The sequence below is a fragment of the Polyodon spathula genome, chromosome 4 (genome assembly GCF_017654505.1).
Source record: "Polyodon spathula isolate WHYD16114869_AA chromosome 4, ASM1765450v1, whole genome shotgun sequence".
Taxonomy (NCBI): domain Eukaryota; kingdom Metazoa; phylum Chordata; class Actinopteri; order Acipenseriformes; family Polyodontidae; genus Polyodon; species Polyodon spathula.
This window is the reverse complement of record NC_054537.1, coordinates 79,283,291-79,304,249: the sequence shown is the minus strand read 5'-3', so window position 1 is coordinate 79,304,249 and position 20,959 is coordinate 79,283,291. Positions and strand designations below refer to the sequence as shown.

Here is a 20,959-nt window from a genome sequence, read left to right as displayed (position 1 = left end):
AACTTTTTTTGGGGGTCCAATATAAATCCATTATATATCGAGGTCTGCGATATAGCAAGAGACCCATAGAAAAACAAATAGGCTAATAACAAATACTGTACAACCACTCCCTCGTTTTATCGGGGACGTCAGGGTCCAGTATCAATCGTCTACACAACCTGCTTTTTCTCATTTTTCGTATAAAAAGCAGCACACCGTTTTAATTCGTACAGAAGAGGGTAATTGCTTCTCATCAACTTGAGTCTTCCTCTCCTTTCCCCAATGCTCAAACCCACTGCATTGAAATAATCCATTCCCAAGAACATAGGAGGCTTGTTGCTAGGAAGCTGAGGTCACTGCCTTGTGGCTTTTGCTAGTGCATTGCTGCCACACGTGAACACCTCTTCATAAAAACCGCTTCAGCAAGTAGACATTTAATCTGCTTTGTTATTGTGCAATAGGTGTGTATATGATAAAAGTACAATATTTATGCTTTGTTTTTAATTGTTTTGTATATTGTTGTTTGTGATATGCTACCTGTCTATCTAAACTGTTTATATGTGAATACAGCCTACGTAATTCCAGTGGCACAAAATATTTCAGGGTACCGACTGATAAAAGTGCTGCTGGAAGAAAATCTTTTTCATTTGCTGCTGTTGCTGATTGGAATAACTTACCTATAAAAATTAGATCTGATACCTCTGCCTGTAATTTTAACAAACTGTTGTTTACCACCACAAATCATCTCCTCCGCTACTTCTAGTACTTGCCCTCTCCCTGCTTTTTAGCCGTAACATTTCCACGACACTCCGTGCATAAATGTCTCTCAGATTTAAGTTGACAACAGCATCTGAGGGGAAATTTTTGGCAAGCTTTGCAAGTACTTCACGGTTCCGTAACACAGCCTCCTTCATCTTTAATGTAAAATAACAGGCAGAAAACCTGTCATTGATGATTGCAATCGGCAGAGATAAGATGAGAATGCCAGACAAGATGCACAGACATGCCACTATCTTGCCTACTGTGGTGTCAGGTCTTATATCCCCATAGCCAACTGTTGTCATAGAAGTGGTAGCCCACCACCATGCGCAGGGGACACTTGTAAAGTATGTGTCAGGCATGTTGTGTTCAACAGCATATTCTATGTTGGAGAAAATGGAAATTCCCACGGAAAGGAAAAGTAGGAGCATGCCGACTTCTTCGTAACACAGGGTGATAGTCATACCTAGGGATTTAAGACCTGAAAGAAAAAATAAAGCATAATTACACATCTTTACAATCTTTCTTTTTCTTATAACTCCTGAACTGCTATTTAAGGAAACGTTATGATGCAAAGGTATTGTTTTAAATTTGGTCTGTCGGTTACAATAAAACAAACAGGTTTTATTACTAACTGAAGGAGCTTAGAATAATTATGCAAATGTTCACAAATCACAAATGTGAACGACACATCTGTTGCATGCTTTTTTTTTACCATTTCACAAATGTTGAACAACAGCAATTAGAGTCTGTGCTGCATAAGAGGGATGCAGAAATGTTGATACATGTATGAATAACTTGTCTTGATTATTGCAATTATTTGTTTGTTAGTATACCTGTCACTTAACTTAGAAGGCTTCAGCTTGTCCAGAACGTAGCTGCCAGACTGCTTTCTCATACTTGTCTTTCTCAATATATTAGTCCAGTGCTTAGGTCCTAACATTGATTACCAGTGAGCTACCAAATAGATTTTAAAGTTGCTGTAATAACTTAGGTGGATTAGGACCATCCTATCTCCAAGAACTACTAACTCTGTATATTCATACTCGTTCTTTGAGACCAGAAAACGCTGAACCTTTAGTTGTTACAAAACATTGTCTGAAATCAACTGGAGCCTGAGCTTTTTTTGTGCACCTCAGTTGTGGAACTCTATTCCGGTTACCATTAGGCCAATTGAAACGTTGGATTATTTTAAGTCTAAATTGAAAACATACTTTTTTTTTAAAATGTGCTTTTATATAATTGGTTGTAACTGGAGTGTGTGTGTGTATATATATATATATATATATATATATATATATATATATATATATATATATATATAAAAATTACCATTCCTCTTTCTCTCTCTCTCTCTCTCTCTCTCTCTCTCTCTCTCTCTCTCTCTCTCTCTATATATATATATATTTGAGAGGAATAGTAGTTCCTCGCGTCAAATTATCAGCGAGAACTGCCAGAGACTTTCTATACTGCCTATTTGCTTTGCGCTGGGCAAGGTTGCCCTAATGGTTTCTTGAAACTGGGCTTATGTTTTTGATCTCTCCACTTTAAATGTCTGGGCACTTTTGATAACATTGCGCTTTTTCATATTTCCAATGTGTTTTTGGTTCAGATATATGAGCTATTTTGTTTTGTTTTTAATACTCTGAGATGCCATACATCTGTATTGCATTGTATTGTACTAGAAGTGCTTTAAGAACTGGATACTAGGTATCAATATTTAAGCATAATAGTTATTTAATGTTCATTTTGTACAAATAAATTGTGTGCTAGGAACAGTAGGGATGGAAAAAGTTAGACTTCCCTCCCTGTCTAATTTTAAACTTAATGTGCAGCAGGTGTTAACTGACTAACTGTTATCAATTAACCCTGGCCACATGCCTTTAAACATTCCTTTATTCTCCACAAGCCAAAGAGGAAGGATTGTGAAATGTATGGAGAGTTTTCATAACAACGTGTCTAAGCAGGGTGAGATACAGGTTATTATCGCATGTGTACCGGGGTAACTGCAACCAAAAAGAACGACTGTGTGTATACTGGGGTTCTGTGTTTAAAGTAGGGATCATAATCCCACAATGTATATTTAGTTGTGCAGAGAGGATACGTTCTGAATTGAACATATTTTTGTGAAGATTAAGAATCTCAATTTCTAGTTCAACACAATCCGGACTAAACAATGACCCCACTTGTTCAGAAATGTCACTTACATTCACATCCACAAAGGGATTCAAAGCAAACATTACACAAGGTTCCAGCTGCTGAAAATCATGAAATCTGTCATTAAATTCCTGCCAAGAGATTGCAGTATTTACTGGTGCCCAAAATGTTTTGCACAACTGGAAAATGATGGATTGTTTTCTTCTTTAGCTGTTGCACCCAATAATCCAACTTGAATTTGAAAGCCTTCGCAGCACTAACCATTATATGTGCAATTGTTTTTTTGTTTTTTATCCTTGACTCCAAGAAAGTGGTAATTTTTGACACAAGAGAAAGATAGCAGCACAGTACTCTCCATCTGCTAAGCCACCTTATTTCAGAGTGAAGGAAAAGATTGCCATACTCAGTGGAAACTTCATCGAGAAGTGTTTGAAACTGATGATGTTGTACGGCTCTATCTCAAACTGAGTTAACTAATTTTACAACAGGAGTCATAACGTGGTCAAACCCCATTAGTTTGCCACAAAGTGCCTGTTGATGTAAAATACAGTGGTAGTTGAGGGAAAATTGGGGTCTGTCTTGCAACATGCTATGAAGCCCACATGACATTCTGTCATTGCTGGGGCTCCATCCATTGTTACTGACACAAGTTTTTTGAGCGGTATGTTCTTTGTAGCAAAATAATTTTTAACCTCATTATAGATATTTACCCCATTTAGTTTTAGCTTTTAATTGAAATAATGTCAAAAATGATTTTTTCACACTAAAGTCCTCAAACACAAATACAGCCAGCTGAGCAGTGTCACTCGAGTCAACAGCTTCATCACACTATTGAAAACCACTGACAACATAAATCCTGGTCTAACAGTTCACAGACATCTTCGGATAATGCAGATACTCTTCTTGCGTGTGTTAGCTCCCAGTTGCACGTCAGTTATAGCTTTTCAGATATCTCAAAATCACTTCCTGTTCATTTAACGATATCTCTAAACCAGTGGTTTTCAAAGTACGGGTCTTGACCCACTACTGGGTCACTTGCAAGTTTAAAATATAAAAATGTTTTTTGTTAGCTTTAAAATAGTATTACACAATAATATTGAAGTCAGATGAATTACTTATTTCCGGTAAGACTTATTTGTTTGCAGAGTTTCATCTTACGCATGACGCACTACACGTGATCACAACGTAGCAGTTTCGAATGTAGCTAATCACACCTAACGACGTAACGTCAACGAGACTGCAATCTGAATCCAAACACTGTCAGTTTGTTGTTGCTGGGTAACTGACTAAGAATAAATCATTTTGTTATCAGAAAAAGAAGTTTGGAATCAAATCCATCTATGTCAAACACAAGTGTAAGTATGCCGCCTGAAACAGGAAGTTTGAATTCTACTAGTAGTGCTAGTATTACTGCCCAATCGATGTCTGAACCACCAAGTACAAAGAAAAATAAATCATGGATGCGACAGTATAATGATTCCTTTTTGAAATTTGGTTTTAAAAATTGTCCTAACGCAAATCAGGATCCTAAGCCCCAGTGTGTGGATAAGTCTATCTAGTATTTTCAACGGAAGCAAAGTGAGTTAAAGTTATCACCTCAAGCTCTTAGTTGCTCAACTATCTTGAATGACAAGGCACAACTGGCTTCATATTTGGTTGCATACTGTGTGGCAAGAGAAAATGTCTCATACAGTGGCCAAAAAACATATACTTCCAGCATCTCTGGATATGATGTGTAGTTTTCGATGACAAAGTCTGCAGAAAAATTGAGAAGCACTCCTCTCAGTGACAACACAATAAATATCTTGGTGAATATGTGACATTGCAGAGCATTTGGAAGCCCAGCTTATTACTCGGTTACAGCCATCCGGGGACTTTGCTATCCAACTTGACGAGAGTACTGATGTTTCAAATTGTTTAACACTGTTAGTTTATGTGAGGTATGTGTTGCAAGATGACTTTATGGAAGATTTGCTGTGTTGTCTGACCTTACCAACAAATACAGTAAGAGCACATATATTTGGAGCGCTGGATGACTGCATTGTTGGAAAATACAAATTGAATTGGGCTAATTTCAAAGGAATAACAAGTGATGGTGCAGCAAATACAACAGGTACAAATAGCGGAGTTGTGAAAAGAATATCTGAGGCTAATGAAGTTGTTTGGAATCACTGTTTCATTCACCATGAAGCTTTGTGATTTTATGAAAACTAGTCAGAAGATATTATTATTTTGGGTCGCAGGGTTAAGTGTTTTTCCTCCACTGGGTCGTGAGAAAAAAAGTTTGAAAACCACTGCTCTAAACCTTTTAGAGATAGTTCAATATAACTTCATTTAGAGATATCTCTAAATTATTTACTGATAGCTCTAACTAACTTCCTGTTCATTTAGAGATATCTCTAGAATGTCATGAAGTCCATTCAAAACAGAGCATCTTTACAGGAAGTCATTTAGTGATACCTTCAAATGATTTATAGATATTTTTAGATAATATGGAAACCATGTGGATTTTGCTAGCATGGTGTGCCAAACTGCCATTTAGACATATCTTAAAATGAGGGTTATAGATATCTCTAAATCATTTCAAGATATCTCTAAATAACTTCCTATTGATTTGGAGTTGCAGCGGTGAGCCAGGCTTACAAATTGGGCATTTCAAATTGGGGCGAAATATATTAGCTCCTGACAATTACAAGCTCTATAGGGTACATTTTCAAAGTTGACTACATTTTTGGTACACGTCTACAATTACACTTTTTCTTAGCCAGGCTTATTAGTCACAACTTTCAACAGTGACTGTTGAAAGTTGATGTTTCTAGACGTGCTATTAGTGTTCTATTTAAGCACACACACGTCTAAAACACTCCATAAGATTACAATTGGATTTAGACGCCCAAAACTCAATGGGATTTTCAGAGTTACAGACTTTAGTCTGCCCTCCACGTAGATTATTTAAGAGTATTATAATGTATGCAAATGGTCAGGAAGTGATGCATTTGACTAAACATAGCCATCTAGACATATGCACTTGTTATCGATTTGAGAACACACACACACATATACACATTATATATATATATATATATATATATATATATATATATATATATATATATATATATATATATATATAAATAATTGAAAAACCTCACATTGACAGAGAGCTCGTGCCTTGAGTGTAATTTGCATTTGCGCTACATAGTGATAAGTTTGAGTTGCACACATGCTACTGCAATATAGCAGAGATGTTGATGATCCAGGTTGTTTACATTGCAAAGAGCATATAAAGAACATTGCTTAGCTGTAGTTGATGGACAGGGTTTCTACATTATCGCCTGATAGGATTGCAACACTATATAGCTAGGCTTAGTTATATCTGTTATAGGAACGATGTAGTCAGACTAAACATTACATGATTACATGAATTGTAACTTGAATGATGACTGAACTTTGCTGATATGTGAATACATTATTTGGATTGGTGCGACTTTTTGGTTCTGGCAGGTTTTACTTCTAGTGAAAGAAAATGTCCGGGACCTAGGCTGAATGTGTATGCTATCAGTTACTGAGACTAGAAGGTCAATTTTCTAACAGGAAAATGTAAACAATGTGTATATGTCCTCTATACAAAATTTAAATATTTTATTTAGACTTTAATTTACAAAAAATAAAACTCTTTCGGTTTAAATATATCAACTTTATCAGTATAGTGTCATTGTATTGCTAATTTTGAGGGAAGACGCGAGTGAGGAGACAATTCTGGTATTAAAAGGATTGAGTTTATTTACCAACACAAATCTTATTGTTTTCAATCCATAACAATAATCTATTGTTCCCAATGTAAACAATATCATCACACATTTTGAATGAAATGAAAGCCTAAGTCAACTGACACATTGATATACTATTTTTTTTTTTTTTTAAATTGGTATGATCCTGGGTACTTTGCAACAATGTCGTGATCTGTATATTTTCATCACACACCACCTGAACACTGATTGAATGGAAGTTTTTACGATTTATACAAGAATTACCATTTAAGGCTGGGGCATGTTACGCAATATGCATGCACGCTATAGCAACCACGATGTTGGGATATCGTGCAATGTCATAAAGTCATTGCTTCGTTTTGTGTAGTTGCTATGGCGTTACAGGAAAACAGACATATTTACCTGCTCTCCAGGCATCAGTGACCTCGGTCACTATTTTGGGGATGGAAAACTGACTTATGCTTCTGAAAACATTCTAAGGCATAAAATCTTAGGGTAGCGGTAAGCTTCAGTGCCACAGGAACAGCATGGCTCCATCTCGTGGGGCTCTCCAAATCTAATGCTAACTCTTCACACAAATCTGAAATGGCCTGCTTATGATCCTTTCACTATATGCACTTCTAGCTCTTCTTCATGCAGCTCGTATGGAAACCACTTCAGTAATACATTTGCCACTGTGCCTACTTGGAGGAGTTGGAGGCAACTAGTTGCGTTTTATTGAATCGGGTGTTAGTTATTGACTTGAAGCAGGTGTAACTTTGACGTCTAAACTGCTAATTTTAGATGTGTACATACACTGAAAATCACATGTAAAAATGTTAATGAGGTCTACCCTTCCTCTGCATACATTAATAAAATAGAAGCCAACAGACACCTAAGTGCACAAGGTGCAAATATTAGATGCTTTAGAAAATCATTCTTACACTAGACTCCAGCCCACCTGACTAAAGCCCTGAGTCACCTTTAAAAATGTACCCCTATATGCCAAGAGTTTAAAACAACCAAGGTACTCAAGTACATGCCTAAACCTCTTTGTTCAATTTAACAGCCTTAGCATTACACCACATCCTCGCAGAACAGTAATATAGAAAAAATTATGTTTCTGATATAACTTACAGTATATTACGCACTGATTTACAGCAAAACATATTGAGATCATACTTAACACTGTATTTCTTATGAAAAATATAACCAATATGAGTATAGCTATTAAATATATTGTGTTGCCTGGAGCAGTAAGAAATTACCTATACAATATACAGTGCCTATAGAAAGTCTATATCCCCTTTCAAAATTTCCACCCTTTGTTGCCTTATAGCCTGGAATTAAAATGCATTAAAATTGTTTTTTTTTCCATTTATCTACACATCCTACCCCACAACTTCCAAGTGAAAAACATATTCTAGAAATCTGTAGAAAATGAATTAAATAAAAACTGAAATAGAATTAAATAAAAACTGAAATGTGACAATATCCCAAGCACTCCACAAATCTGGCCTGTATTTTACTCTAGAAAGCCCACATTGAATCCCATTTGAAGTATGCAAAAAAACACTCAGGAGATTCTGTAGCCATGTAGCAAAAAGGTTTGTGGTCTGACAAAACTAAAATACAACTTTTTGGCCTAGATGAAAAGAGTTATGTTTGGCACAAACCCAACACAGCGCATTACTCAAATAACACCATTCCTACTGTGAAGCATGGTGGTGGCAGCACAAGAACATAAGAAAGTTTACAAACGAGAAGAGGCCATTCGGCCCATCTTGCTCGTTTGGTTGTTAGTAGCTTATTGATCCCAGAATCTCATCAAGCAGGCTCTTGAAGGATCCCAGGGTGTCAGCTTCAACAACATTACTGGGGAGTTGATTCCAGACCCTCACGATTCTCTGTTTAAAAAAGTGCATCATGTTATGGGGATGTTTCTCATCGGTAGGGACTGGGGCACTTGTCAGGATAGAAGGGAAAATGAATGGAGCAAAGTATAGAAAAGTCCTTGAGGAAAACCTGCTGCCCTCTGCAACAAAGCTAAAACTGGGACAGAAGTTCACCTTTCAGCATGAGAATGACCCAAAGCACACAGCCAAAGCTACACTGGAGTGGCTAAGGAACAAACAGGTAAATGTCCTTGAGTATTACCACCAAGAATTAACTATTAATTGGTGGAAACTTATCCAATTATGATCTTTCAGTTTTGTATTTTTAATATATAATTTTTTTCTCAATAAAAACTTTTTCCCCTTAACAGTGTGGAGTATGGTGTGTAGATAAATGGAAAAAAAATCATCATTTAAATGCATGAAACTCTGAGGCACTGACACAACAAAATATGAAAAAAAGTTCAAGGGGGTGTAGACTTTCTATAGGCACTGTATACAAGCACGGCCCAGATATCTGGTTCCTGTTAACTGTTTTTATAATAACACTGATGAACTCTGACAAAAGAGAGGGAACACAGGACATTCTATTATACTGGATGTTTAACCTACTTCCAAACTAAATACTTAAATAAAGATGTATCTTCTATCTGCACCACACTTTAATGGTGTAATACCATAGGGCTACTTTAGAAACTTCATATAAACACAAAGGTCTCATTTAAAGGCAAAGCCACATTTATGATTTTAAAACTGCTTTTTACTGCATTTAAGCAGTAACGACCAAGGTACAGAACAAAATCTTGAGGATTAATGACTGCTTAAGTTAAATTATCAATAACAAGGTAAGCCTTACCTACATAGTGCTATAAATAAATAAATCACATAATTTTACATATAGTATTATAAGACAACTGTGTATTTTAGTATTACAACAAAATAAAACACATTTTAGTTTTATGTTATTGGTGTCTGGTATTTATAATCATGCACAGAACACAATTAAGTTTAATATACTGTCCAATATAGTAGTCTATGTGTCATGAAATGCCTTATTTATTTATTTATTTATTTATTTATTTCTGAGTCACAAGTTCTGGACTAGCTCCTTAACTTTGACTGTAGGAATAAAAGGGTATTTTGTGTGAAAACAGTATTATTTGTATAGGTATTATGTCAAAGGCCCTTGGTGGGTAATGGGTGTTGGCATGGCATTAAGTTGATGGTGGCTCTATTCTATTCAGGTGCTAATTCATTCAGTACAGGTCCTGAGGGGGGTGGGTGGGTGGGGGATATATAGAAGGCATTGTAATTTTTCCATTTTCTATCGTTCTTCTGATAATACAACCATGTTTGGCTTTTAAAAGTAAACAAACCTGTGGAATGTCTTCCCAGTTTCAGCATTCTCAGTGCCCTCATCAGCCTCAGGATCTGAACAACCTTTCCTACATTTTCCAGTTCTGAGGAGCCTCCGTGGAAATTCTCAACCAGAACAGTAACATAAAAAGGTAAGATAGCAAGAAGATCTATTATGTTGATCACACGTTTACTGAACTTGCACTTGTCCTTCACACATATGAATCTCAGTATCAACTCCCCACTAAACCATGTTATACAAATATATTCCAATGCATTCAGGAAAGAGGGTTCCAGTGTGCTCAAATCCAGTGAGATAAGAGACATGTTTGCAATGGAAATGAGCACAAAAACTACAGATAATGTACCAAACGTTTTTGCAGCCTTAGAAGACTCTGGTTTCTCCATAACCTCCCAAAGTTTCTGCCGCAGCTTTTCACAGATTACTCCGGAAAAGTCCTCGTCTTCATTCTCAATTGGTTCTGAATCTTTCTGTACACTCAGAGTTTCACTCATTTCCTTTCTTCTTAAATATTTGTCTCTACAACAGGAGTCAATGCTAAGCTCATCAATGCCCCAGTACTCAATCTCTTGCAGGAATGAAATTGCACAAAGTTCCTCCATTACGTGTAAATGTCCAGTCTTATAATAGTTCATGATGTATTTGAAGGTCTGCGAATTTCTGTCAAAAAAGAATTCGTTTTCCACAAAGTTAGCATCATCACAAAGGTCCAACACAGCCTCCCGTGCTGACAGTGCTAGCTTACCGAGGCGTGTCTCAGGGTAGGATGCCAGCATTTCTTGAGTTAGCACATACCTGCTACCTCCCACATTTATAATAAAAAAATCTAAAGGTTTTTCATTTAGGTGTTGTTCACTATAGAAGACACTTGATTCCAGAGACAAAATGGAGGCACTGTTATCATAGTACTTAGCAGGGCTAGAAGAAAAGCTGGTTGACTTCATGATGCATAGTTTGTGGAAATACACTGCTGCCTGTCAAAAGAGAATAGAGAAATGTTAATTATTTGTAAGGTTTGGCAGGTAACAAATTTCACAATAAAAGAATGTATGGGTTTTTGTGTTATGTTATGTATTTTGGCCCTAAAGGGCAAAAAAAAGAACATATGCCAAAAATAAAAGTGCCGTCCTTTTACATAGCATTCATGTTTCTAAAAGTAGTGTGCATTATTTGTGTGCATTGCATCTTTCTAAAAAAACAAAAATGAGTACCTTCCAAAACATAGCGTGCACCTTTTAAAAAGAAAGGTAAGAAGCACACTTTTTATTCAGACATCATTTATGCATGTTTCTTTTGTACAATAGTTGGAGGATGCTGAATGATCGCTGGTGGCGTACGGTTTTAAATGACGTTCCTGTAATTCTTCTCTTCATTGTTAACATCCTGACAACTTTTTAAATGTATAGTTTTAAAGTCTCTTTCAAAGCTATTTTCAAGATGTCCACTCTAATGCACTCGGGTTTGAGATCAGGGAAGTGCCTCCGATCACTGCTGGAAGAGCGATTAAAAAATAAATGAATAATACAACTGCTCTGGCTTTGTGTTTGATCAGTGTGTCATTATTGCTGTGTTACCTGTTTGACAGTGTGGGCAATAATAATAATAATATAAATAATAATAATAATAATAATAATAATAATTAGTAGCAGTAGAGTAGTTTCTTATTTATCTTATTTATTTATCTATCTATCTATTTAGTTAGTTATTTATTATGTTTTAAATGCTTATATTTTAAAAGGTATAGGCCTACCCAGCACACTAAAAGCAAAATAAAGAATGGGTACTTCAGTGTGTAACAAACATGTAACTTAGCAATAGTAAGAATACAAATTAGATACTGGTGCACATCAACTGACATCCATCTAATATTTACTCTTGTTAAAAGGTGGGTTAACACTTGCTAACACTTACATTAACAAACTGAAAAGACATCTGTTGAAGAAAAAACAAAGCTAGGTATAGCATGCATACTTATTTCCATACTGCCAATGAAACACAGAGGGACAGTCTAATGAGAACGTTTACCCATAACACCAAAAACTTTGATTGATTATTTAAACTCATCTGGAAAATTTAGCACAACTGAAATACATACTTGTTTTTCTACTTAACTTGTTTGTCTTTAATGGTGAATTCTAGTGCTCATGAAAGGTGATGAACTGGGACACTGGAAATCTTCTCTAGAATTTTTATTGACAGTGAAGAAATTAGACATGCAGTGCACCTGATAAATGAATCAGCCAAGAATGACAACCACCTGAATATTTCATATGATGAAATGTGACCAGAGAGATTTGGAATTATGACACAAGTCTTGAAATTATTAATTATTTAATGATTTTGATAATGCAATGAATAGGGCTGTATATATTGCATGATTAAGCACATTATTTATTAAAGTAACACTGTCACATACAAAATGTATCATTTTCTCTAGACCGATTATACAACAAGCGTTCCTAAATATCTATATGCTTCCTATATTTAATTGTAAAATATTTTTGTTTTATATGTCCACCTTTTAAAGACCATCAGTGAAATATCAAACACAATAAAAACATACAGAAATGTAAAAATAACAACAGACATGTGAAATGTTCCACTCTTGCACTGGACAGAGCGATCTTTAGCATAAATATTTCCAAAAGATTCAGCTGGTGTCTTTTTCGTTGAAGACATTTTAAAGAAACAGTGCAGCTCTATTCAATGTATTCAATCATTTTACTGGAAGCAAACTAAACTGGCTGCTAGGTTCCTAAATGTTGTGTAACAGATAGTGTGTCAATAATGTTTGCTGTATTTATATTTAAGTGGTAAAAATATTTACACTTGTTTTCAAAAATGGTATATTTCACCGGGAACTATATATTACACAGCAATGGATACATTTCACGGAAATTGTGAAATCCATGATTTAAGTACATGCTTTTCTAGAAAAACAACATGCTTGTTATATTCAATGATAATTTGATGACCCCTTACAGTTTCGCAGAAGAGCTGCTGTCTGCGTCAGTGTAGGTGAAATTGATATTTAAATATATATAAATTCTAAAAGGTATTGACAGTGTCGACCCAAGGGACTTTTTCAGCCTGAAAAAAGAAACAAGGACCAGGGGTCACAAATGGAGATTAGATAAAGGGAAATGCAGAACAGAAAATAGGAGGCACTTTTTTACACATAGAATTGTGAGGGTCTGGAATCAACTCCCCAGTAATGTTGTTGAAGCTGACACCCTGGGATCCTTCAAGAAGCTGCTTGATGAGATTCTGGGACCAATAAGAAACTAACAACCAAACAAGCAAGATGGGCCGAATGGCCTCCTCTCATTTGTAAACTTTCTTATGTTGTTATATATATATTCACTCATAGTTGAAATTAGTGCATACGCGTCACTCGGCAGCAGCCTGCAGTGGTTTTTTTTTTACGTTGCCATAAAGTCATATAAACTCCTTCCAATCTGTCTGTGCCTCTCCATAAAGTTCTAAAACACATTCCAATAAGTTTTAGGGCCTCATAGAACCGATTTTAAGGTAAAGAATGTTTTCTCTTTAGATAGTAGTATGGGATTTAGTTAGCTATTATTGGGCAAGTCTGGGATGTTAGCAATATGTAATAGGCTATACGTTAATGAATTCTTGTTTCATTGCCTGTATAAGAACACCCTTTGTAATCTTCAGTGCTGTTGGAGAGTTACCCAGTGCTTTGGGGATCATTGCACTGTAATGATGTGAAGACTTTGGCTTTTTGGTATAAAACTACTGTGTTGAAACAATTGAATAGAGACGCTGCTGTACTAATTAAAGATGTTTTAAACACCTACAGTCAACAAATTCCTACATACATCCACTTTGAAAAAGGGATTTCCGAAGGATATATTTTCCAAAAACAAACATTATTAACACGTTGTGGTCCATTTATTCAGTGCCTCTCAGGCGCGTCAGGTCTAATTTATTTTCACACAAGCTGTTTATTTTACAAGCGCTGGTTAAAAGTAATTTTATGCACAGTAAAACAGGTTTAAAAGGTAATGCATATCAACATGACACTCAGTACTGCCTCTCTCTGTATATATCACATATCTCTTCATAGTCGTGCACACTGATAAATCATCTCCTAATCACTTGATTTATCACAAAACTCCTCAATAATGCTATCCATGTCATTGTTTTATTATTGTAATTATTATTATTGCATCTCAAAAACCTTGGCAAATGTCTGTGATTTTCACTGAGCACTGGATACGGAGGAAGCCATCTCCTTTGTTTATGTCTGTGTTATCTTTGTGATGCATGGGGCTATCAGATATGCCCTTTCGGCTCCTATCGGTCTCATTCGGCCATTGAACAGTTTTCTCTGCTTTTTCCAGAGAAAAAACGACTAGAAACCTGTGCTTCACGTTTTTTTGAAGATGTCGGACAGGGTTAGGGTTAAAGTTAGGGTCCGACATCAGACTGGAAAGAGAAAATTTAATCTATTTTGAAAATGTTGTAGTTTAGCTTGTGTTGAAAAGAAAAACTGCTAAAAAAGCCTACATTTTGATTTTTTTTTGTTTTACTTTACAATGTTCCCAGTTTATTTCTATTATATTATGCCAATTTGTACCCTTTTTTTTTTTTATTAAAATTATTTAGAAAGTTTTTTTGTCAGATTTTTTCATGCACTTCTAGCTTCATCATTGCTGTCAATGTATCAAACACAAAAAATTTAAAATCAGGAAAAAATAAATCCAAGAATTCAAAATAATAAAACTTACATCAATTTCAAAAATGCTGCATGCACGATTCACACGCACTGTCCTCAAAGGGGATAATGTGATTACGCCCTGTTCGGCCAAATCTATAGCAAATGTTGTATTGGATGTTTGCTTTTTATAGCCATCAGTAGCTCCGGCCACAATAATTCTAAATGTTTTAAAATTGTGAAGCACCAAACTTGTGTTTTTGTTGTACAGCAATTTTGTTTGGCATAATTATTTACATACCACAGTTTTCTAGTTCCTCAAAATACTTCTAAAATGTGGCTTCCTTTGTTTAGAGATGCCATTTAAAAAATAGAACAAACTCATTAACGTTATTACACCACCTTGGAATTGATACCATACCACGTCTACTACAGGCATAAACACACACAGTGCATCAATGAAGAGCCAGATCGACCAAGAATAAAACCCACCCCAGTGTCAATCTTTCTATTGCACCAATTAGAAAAGCTACTTGGAGGCAACTGCCAAACCCCTTCCTTTTTATAATATCCGCTCTTACTGTGGCACTGGGCAGTCTGATACGAGACAGACTACTGATGATAAATTATTAAAATTAATGCATAAAAAAATATGCGTTTAGTGACATTTGTTGCGTGACCGGTTATATGTATTAAACGTTTAACCACGTCTTTAGAGTTTACATGTTTAAAATTCCGACTCTATCTCCACCCCCACAAGTTGTGTACGCAACAAGAACTCCTTGTTAAATAAACATGAAACCACCATCTAGTCACTTTATGCTGGAAATCCGGGCCAGAAATGCACTGAATGGCACGTCCTGTGTTAGTCCCACCTATTTCTGATGACGTCATCCAAGTAGAACCCAAGTACAGTCAACCCCCTTTATACCGCCAGGTAAGAGCCATGGGCAAAAACGGGCAATAAGTGAGGGTGGCGTTACAATGAGGGTAAAAAAAAAACAAAAAAACACACACATAACCTTCTATGTTTGGAATAAATTCAAATGTTTTAATTTTTTAGTTAAGCAATTACAGTACCTCCAGGCCATTTTAATAAAACATTAATATTTTTTTTAATTCTACAGTACTAGTTCTTAACACAACAGTAGGTATATACTAGTGATGTTTTATCATCTTTTCCCATCTGTATGAAACATACATGGTTACTTTTGAGGAACTGTTTCTAAAAAATAAATAAATAAAAAAACACACTAATTTAGTTTCAAATCACCCAAACAATTCCATAAAAACAAAAAACTGTACATTTTTTGTTGTTTTTTTTTTTTTTTACTGTACTATCATTTGAACTTTACTGTTTATGGCACGACTGTAAACTATTCTGCTGTTTACAAACTGATGCTTTAGTTTAAGTCGCATACAAACCTCTTGCCGTACCTTTTTGGTTTTTTTAACATTTACTGTGGTTTACAAAAGTCACTTATTTTAGACTGCCTCAAACCTTTTTCAAGTTAAACAAATCGAGCCATTCCATCAAGGTAAGCCATTTGTTTTATCCATTAGAATGTCTCCAACTGTCCTTCAATTAACAGTATATGCCTCACTTAGACAAGAAAACAGTTGTGATCTTGTTGACTTGCTTTCTTATTTTCAGATGCATACATACAGATTTTTTTCTTTTGTTCTGGTGTTAAATGTAGGGTCGACTTGCCATGTTGTACTTTCTGTTTTGCTTTGGGAGTGGGAGTGTTGATGAAACTGTATGAACTTTCAGTTAACAACGAATTAGGAAAGCATGTCAAAGGTTTCCTGCATAACTTTTTTGTTTTGATTGACCATGATTATTTCTCTGGCGCTACAATGAGGGAAACTGCAATGCTTATATTTACATTTGCTTGACTTGGGAAGTTGGTGGCTGGCGGACAGCGGGGTGGAGATATAACGGGTACAATTAGCACTGTTTTTATATTGGTTACATTTGTTCAGAGAAAATAGCTGGCGGTATGCGAGGGTGGCGCTATAAAGGGGGGCAGTATAACCTGGGACAACTGTGCAAGTATTGGTTTCCGCGTACAAATACAATTACCAGTACAAGTAATGGGTTCTCAACACACCCCTAATACAAACTGAGATGTGATGGGCAGGGCAGCCTTCAATGTTATGGGAAGCAGTGAGAATGGCAGATTAATTTAAAAACCTTAGCAACAACACCTTTAACAAGGAAAAGTTAATGCTGCCAGAAATCAAATATGCAAAATAGCCTAGAACAGCAGTGTCCTAGTTCTTCAAAGCTGCTGGTTGAGATTAAAATATTTTAGCTGATGTGCCTAATTAATGGAGCTATTCTTGTACTCATTCATTCCCTTTGCTAAGTAAGACTATATAACCTTGCTATATTTTAAACATTTTGAAACATGCAACTCATCAGTATTTTTTTTAGTTACAGCAGTATGGTAGAATATATTGATATTAATGTGAAAAATCTCACTGGCTGCAACCCTTCCCTCATGTTATGACAAATTTCAGGTGATGAAGTGGGTGCATTTCAAGACGGACATTCTTAATGAGTTGAGGCATTCACTACATATGTAGTTTGATATTATTACTGTAACATGTTATTAATATAACATGCTTAGTTTTCTTAATTAACTGTGATAACTTAAAAGTGTGAATATCGCATTCCAAAAAACATGCAAATCAGTATGCAATTGTATACAGTCTTGCAATTCCTGTTTTAAGCAGAATAAAAATGTGTTTAAATCACAATTCAGGTCAGAAAACACGATTGGCAAAAGTGAACATCAATAGTTGGTTTCATTTACTTTGATTAGCACTATTCTTGAACTACCTTATCTAAATTAACATTGGGTAATCATAACCCGCTACTACTTTGGTTCAAACCTGGGTAGAGCATTCCACTGTGAAAGAGGCTCAAGATTTGCACTAATGTGGGTCGGTTAAACAAGCCACAAATGTTTTCAAAAGCATGCGCACAATGTATTTTCTTAAAATGTGTTTCTTATTGTTAAATCTGTGAAACTGGTAATCAACTAGAAATATACTGCCTTTTTGTTTCTAAATATAAACATTAAGATAGAAAACAAATATCTGATCTTGGATAAAATGTAGTACAATGTAGTTCCAGAGTTCCCTACTTGGAAAGATAATCTATAGTTTTAAAGCAAGCTGTCAAATTGTCCATGAATAAGCATTTAACACTCAATGAATGCTGTCCACCTATATCCAAATGAACAAAATGCGTTACTACTTCAAATCCGACTGTGTATATTTGTTTCGACTGTCAATATATATATATATATATATATATATATATATATCTATATATATATATATATATATATATATATATATAGATAGATATATATATATTATAAACTACAACTATTGACAACTATTTTCATCAAAACAAATTTAAAAAGCAGCGATTAAAACGTGTACTACTATATGGTATATAGTACGAGCTCGAGATGCTTCACTTGGTTAACCTGTCAATGAACTACAGCAAATAATAATACTCGCTTTAAAAAAAATAAAAAAAATAAACATAACGCTATCAAAAATCAAAAAAAAAAAAAAAAAAAAAAAAACAACAAAACAAAACAAAAAAATACATTATAAATGTCGTTAAAGATGCATCATATTTTTTGTTTAGCCCAAAATACACTCAAACAGCACACAAAACACAAATTAAATAAAATACAAACTGTACAACTTACCTAAAGCTTAACCATGGTTTCTAAGAACGTTGAAGGTTAATTCTTTCCTCTAATTAAGCAGTAAATAAATACAAAAATTAATAAAACATTTCAGAGTATGCTTATTAGCACCCTCACGTGACCTTTTCTGTCAATATATATGATTTTATTTTAAAATCTGAAATAAAATGAATCACTTTGAAACGCACTATTTAATTACTACATAAACAAGTGCATGTATGCCGCTCGATTAAATAAAATAAATAAATAAATTTAAAAAAAATGATCCAGCCCAACTTTTCAGGATCCTGAGGTGGGTTTTTAACATCCGCCTCCTCTGAGCACAGCCATCATTCAGGTGAACAGTCCATCAACTTGTGCATACAATCAGTTGCTGAGATCACGTGGAGAGACCCCTGCTGCTAGGCAACACATTCGTGTGTCTAAACACAACCCATTACAATCCAGGGCCAGTAGTTTTTGAAATTCAAACAATATTCTCCTGTATGACCTGCTTTGTGTTTCTCTGCTTCAAAATTCACAGTCTACCCGATGTCTCTATTCTGTTCTTGAGTGCTCAATCTCAAACCTATTTCAGTGAAGAGTTTTTTTTTTTTTCTTCTTCTAATGAGTTTACCGGTAAGCATAGACAATATAAAAATTATAATACTGGCAAATCCTCCATCAGTGGACACATACAAATTAATGAAAGCAGTTTCTAAGATGTAGAGAAGTCGGCTATTGTTTGACAGGTTGCAGTGAGTGCAATGAAAAATATTCACATTCTGACCTTCATTCGCAATATGTGACATCCTTTAAAATGGTACTGAACCTTACCGGTCATCAAATACATCACTTGAAACTGGAAGCAGAGCATGTAATAGATAATACGATCAGACAGTTGGATTTTGAGCTGCTAAACACAAATCTCCTGGCTTATTATTATTATTATTATTATTATTATTATTATTATTATTATTATTATTATTTCTTCATTTTATTAATACAGCATCCATACATTAAAACACCAAAAGTAATACAAGTTTCAGAGTTACAACTTCTGTACTGTAAAAAAAAAAAATAATAATAATAAAGTTCCACCCTACTGAGCTACTGATACTATGCCCAAAAAGTAATGTCTTTTCTGGGGTAGCACTGCAAAGGCCCTGGTGCATTGTTCAAAGGATTTTGTGGTTTTGACCACTGTAACAGGCCTTGTCACAAAATGTTGCTCACAACTGCATAGGCTCAATCAGTGATGACATGCTTGTGTCAGAGTTGTGATTTCTGATGATGGTTTACTGCAAATGATTGTAACTGAGGAACAATAGTGCTGACAGAGTGTCCCTTGCGAAGATACTGAGATAGTCCTACTTTTCCAAAAATTGTTGCTAAATAGTTGCACATAAATCTCATATTTTATAGGCACGGTACATGTCTGAGATGCGTATGTTAGGTATACATTGAGAGTCAGTATTTTTTTTTTAAATTTACACTAGCAGCTAGAGGTTGTGGATAAGAACCGTAGTCTAGCAGTGCCACCTAGCTGTTATGTTGAGAGTTTTGGTGCCTAGATACCCAATTAAGATATTTCATCTGTTTAATGGTTTAATTCAGTTATCACTCTCAGTTACAAATTTCTCCCAAACAAGCAAGGAAACAATTGCACAATAAAACACTGTTACATTCTTTATACATTTTAACAAAAGTTTGTAAATCAAATATGGTACAAAAGTAGAAAAGAAGTTTAATATTAAAATATTTCTTCAACTATTCCCAAATATTTAATGAATCAAAAACTATAACCAATATTATTATCCTAAATGTATAATTATGTATCATGTCTTGCAATTACAGGCAGGCAGTGTGGTCCAGTGGTTAAAGTCCAGGGTTGTAACTAGAAGGTCACCAGATCAAATCCTACCTCTGCCACTGACTGACTCACTGTGTGACCCTGAGCAAGTCACTTAACCTCCTTGTGCTCCATCCTGCAGATGAGATGTTAAATCAATGTCCTATTGTAAGTGACTCTGCATATAATGCACAGTTCACAGCCTACCTCTGTAAAGCGCTTTGTGATGGTGGTCCACTATGAAAGGTGCTATATAGAAATATCTTACTATTATTATTATTATTATTATTATTATTATTATTATTATTATTATTACCACATGATGGTTGAAGAGGAATCCTAACGAGGAAAATGATAAACATGTTCAATTCAATAACTTGAAAACGGGCCATTAAACCAGTGGTTAAAGATATTTCATTGTTTTCAAATATTTACCCACTGAAATAAAATATTCAATTTATTGATCAAATTAAAGGGCACCTTTAAGGACCTTTTTATTTTATTGTGTTACATGTTCCCATGTGTTGCTACAACTGTTTACGTAATGTGTGTGTATTGATTACATTTTTTTGTTTGTTTTACATTTTGACCACTTTTTTAAACTTTTAAATTGCATTCCCTGCCTCAAGATGGTTTCCCATGCACCTGCATGGACCTCTCAGAACTACATTTGCCATCATCCTCCTGCTCAATGGTAAATCCTTTTCAGTTACACATGTGAACAGTAGGTTGATGGGAAATGTAGTTCTGTGAGGTCCATGTGGTTACATGGGAAGCTATCTTGACGCAGGGA

At 35.1% G+C, this 20,959-nt stretch overlaps 1 protein-coding gene across 1 annotated transcript; it reads right to left on the bottom strand.

The window, feature by feature from the left end:
- Nucleotides 1–457: 457 nt before the first annotated feature.
- LOC121313870 (potassium voltage-gated channel subfamily V member 1-like) lies at nucleotides 458–18,422 on the bottom strand. The gene is made up of 3 exons (XM_041246650.1): nucleotides 18,336–18,422; nucleotides 9,916–10,891; nucleotides 458–1,219 (listed from the first exon to the last, which is right to left on the bottom strand). Exons 2-3 carry the CDS (start codon nucleotides 10,859–10,861, stop codon nucleotides 708–710), a joined length of 1,458 nt encoding a protein of 485 aa, XP_041102584.1. The 5' UTR covers nucleotides 10,862–10,891; nucleotides 18,336–18,422; the 3' UTR covers nucleotides 458–707.
- Nucleotides 18,423–20,959: the final 2,537 nt, after the last annotated feature.